The sequence below is a fragment of the Colobus angolensis genome, unplaced genomic scaffold (genome assembly GCF_000951035.1).
Source record: "Colobus angolensis palliatus isolate OR3802 unplaced genomic scaffold, Cang.pa_1.0 Scaffold144, whole genome shotgun sequence".
Classification (NCBI taxonomy): domain Eukaryota; kingdom Metazoa; phylum Chordata; class Mammalia; order Primates; family Cercopithecidae; genus Colobus; species Colobus angolensis.
Window position 1 is genome coordinate 636,289 of NW_012114533.1, and position 3,465 is coordinate 639,753.

Consider the following 3,465-nt stretch of genomic DNA (forward strand, 5'->3'; position numbering starts at 1 on the left):
GCGTGGAACGCGCGCAGGGCCAGCCTCTACAGCTTCCGGACTTCGTGAGCCCCGAGCTGCGGCGCGCGTACGGCACTTACCCCCGCGCCGACGTGCGCGTCACCCAACGCCAAGGCCAGTTTCTGCTGCAGGCGACGCCGCGCGTGAGCGAGCGCGACCGCTGCACTGAGTGGCGTGTGCGGCGCCGGCCCGACAGCGGCGATAGCGGTAACGGAGGCCCAGCCCAGGAAGCCGCGGAGCGCGGCCGCCCCAGGAAGAGCAAGGGCCTGAGCTAAAGGCGCCGCAAGGCCTTGAGACCGGCCCGCGTGCACGCGCGCGCGGCTCTTCCGTGTGTCTGTCCCCTCCGCCAGGCAGAAAGGAGCCCTCACCTGCGCGCGGGAGGCGGGCGCGCCGCTCACCTGTCTTTTTTGGCCTTTCCCATGACTGCCTGCCCGCTTCCTGCACTTGTTTCTCTCGCCTTATTGCTGGACTGTGGGGGAAGGGCAAGGGCAAGACGGAATCAAGGACACCTCTGGGTGTTCTGTACCTCTTTCCCTCTTGCACCTTGGGAAGTGGAGGACGTAGGATGGAAGAAGGGCCTGGAACTCCCTCCTTCCTCCTCCCCACCTTCTCCTAAGGAGCCTGCGCTGCAGTAAGCCCCAACTTTCCCTTCCTCTTTTCCTTCTATCAGAGTCAAAGCCCACCCCCCTTTCCCACTGCTCCCCCACCCCCGCCCTTCTTGCCAAGCCGAGGGGCGACGGTGATCCCCAGCTTAGTAGAAAAGTAAATAGGCCGGGCGCGGTGGCTCACGCCTGGAATCCCAGCACTGTGGAAGGCCGAGGTGGGCGGATCACTTGAGCCCAGGAGTTGGAGACCAGCCTGGGCATCATGGCGAAACCCTGTCTCTACAAAAAAATACAAAAATTAGCCGGGTGTGGTGGCACGCGCCCACCTACTCGGGAGGCGGAGATGGGAGGATCACCTGAGCCCAGGAGGCTGCAAGGAGCCGTGAACGCGCCACTGCATTCCAGCCTGGGTGACTGAAACCCTGTCTCAAAAAAAAAAAAGTGAATAAATGAGCGAAGTCAAGTATACACTGCGAGATCATTGTTATGTTTTGGGGTGGTGTTTCTCCATCTGTTTATCTGTTTAATGGGAGTCTTACCGCCCACCCTGGGGTACAAGAAGGTAGGGTGGAGGGGCATGAAGTTGAACTGGCCCTCTGGAGAAAGCATGTGCCTCATCGCTGGGCCCAACTCCCCTCTTCACCATCTGCCTCCAAGTGTGCACGCCAGAACCTTCTAACTCCTTAGTCCTTTGGCCCACCACCCGCCGAGATGCTGAGGGCATAAGCTCTAGTTTTGAAGTGTGGTAGGCATGACTAGGGAACGGATGTCTAAGACCTGGGTTTAGGGCTGGCTCTGACATTTTCCACCTGTGTAACTTAAGGTTCTCTCTCAGTTTCTTCATCAGTAAAAGAGGCGTAAAAGTAAGTAACCCAGCCTAATTGGAAGTTAAGATGAATGTCTCTTCTTGTCTCCCAGTTCTTGCTAATAATCATTAATTCTTAATAGGCTGAGATTTGCATTATTCTAGGAGTTTGCTGGAGTGTTAGGCCACATAGCCAATTTTAACTAGGATCTAGCCAGATCTGAGGCCCAGCTGTAGAAATTTGGTCCCTTGTGGAATTTCTTTTACTGAACTTCCATTTGTAGCTGACCGATAGTTACCTGGGTATACACAGGTGAGTTATTGAAGCTGTAGGCCAGCTGATTGGGCACTGCTGTACTTATGAACTTCTTGGAGAAATTCTCTCAAACCTCAGCCCTTGGAAAGGTGTTTCTTCTGATCAGTGGTTTGCTTTTATCTTTTAAGCACTAAGGATCTCATTACTGATCATACTTTTCTTTTGGTCCTGGTTTCCAAGGAGCTCAGAGTCAAATTTGCTTTGTGTCTTTTTTTTTTTTTTCTTTTTTTTTGGAAACAGAGTCTCACTCTGTCGCCCAGGCTGCAGTGCAGTGGCATGATCGCAGCTCACTGCAACCTCCACCTCCCGGTTCGAGCGATTCTTCTGCCTCAGCCTCCCAAGTAGCTGGGATTACAGGCATGTGCCACCATGCCCAGCAAATTTTTTTGTATTTTTAGTATAGACAGGGTTTCACCATCTTGGCCAGGCTGGTCTTGAACTGACCTTGTGATCTGCCTGCCTCGGCCTCCCAAAGTGCTGGGATTACAGGCGTGAGCCACCGCGCCCGGCCAGTGTTTGTTTTAAACATAGTTTACAATACAGAAATATGTGATATTGGAAGTAAAAGTCTTTTCTGATTTCCTGCACCCCTTAATGATCATTGAGGTCCGATCTACTATTTTTCTACGCACAAAATGTATTTTATATGTGTTATATCTGTATTTTAGACAGAGTTTCACTCTTGTCACCCAGGCTGCTGGAGTGCAGTGGCATAATCTCAGCTCACTGCAACCTCTGCCTCCTGGGTCCAAGCAATTCTCCTGCTTCAGCCTCCTAAGTAGCTGGGATTAGAGGCACACGCCACCATGCCTGGCTAATTTTTTTGTATTTTTAGTGGAGATGGGGTTTCACCATGTTGGTCAGGCTGGTCTTGAACCGCCCTCAAGTGATCCACCTGCCTCGGCTTCCCAAAGTGCTGGGATTACAGGCATGAGCCACCATGCCTGGCTGCACATAGTATTAATTATATAAAAAGAGTTACACTGTTTTGCCTGTCACATTTTATTTTTATTTATTTATTTATTTATTTAATTTTGGAGTTTCGCTCTCTCGCCCAGGCTGGACTGCAGTGGCGCCATCTCGGCTCACTGCAAGCTCCACCTTCCGGGTTCACACCATTCTTCAGCCTCAGCCTCCCAAGTAGCTGGGACTACAGGCACCTGCCACCACGCCCGGCTAATTTTGTTTTTGTACTTTTAGTAGAGACAAGGTTTCACCGTTGTTAGCCAGGATGGTCTCACTCTCCTGACCTTGTGATCTGCCTGCCTCGGCCTCCCAAAGTGCTGGGATTACAGGCGTGAGCCACCGCGCCTGGCCAGTGTTTGTTTTAAACATAGTTTGCAATACAGAAATATGTGATATTGGAAGTTAAAGTCTTTTCTGATTTCCCACACCCCTTAATGATCATTGAGGTCCGATTTACTATTTTTCTATGCACAAAATGTATTTCATATGTGTTATATCTGTATTTTAGACAGAGTTTCACTCTTTTCACCCAGGCTGCTGGAGTGCAGTGGCACGATCTCAGTTCACTGCAACCTCTGCCTCCTGGGTCCAAGCAATTCTCCTGCTTCAGCCTCCTAAGTAGCTGGGATTAGAGGCACACACCACCATGCCTGGCTAATTTTTTTGTATTTTTAGTGGAGATGGGGTTTCACCATGTTGATCAGGCTGGTCTTGAACTGCTGACCTCAAGTGATCCACCTGCCTCGGCTTCCCAAAGTGCTGGGATTACAGGC

General features: G+C 51.3%; 1 protein-coding gene across 1 annotated transcript in view; it reads left to right on the plus strand.

The window, feature by feature from the left end:
• Positions 1 to 270, plus strand: part of LOC105507171 (chromosome unknown open reading frame, human C10orf95) — a 1,393-nt gene extending 1,123 nt beyond the window's left edge. The window contains 1 exon segment of the mRNA XM_011935578.1: positions 4 to 270. Coding sequence (XP_011790968.1) covers positions 4 to 270 — 267 coding nt within the window.
• Positions 271 to 3,465: the final 3,195 nt, after the last annotated feature.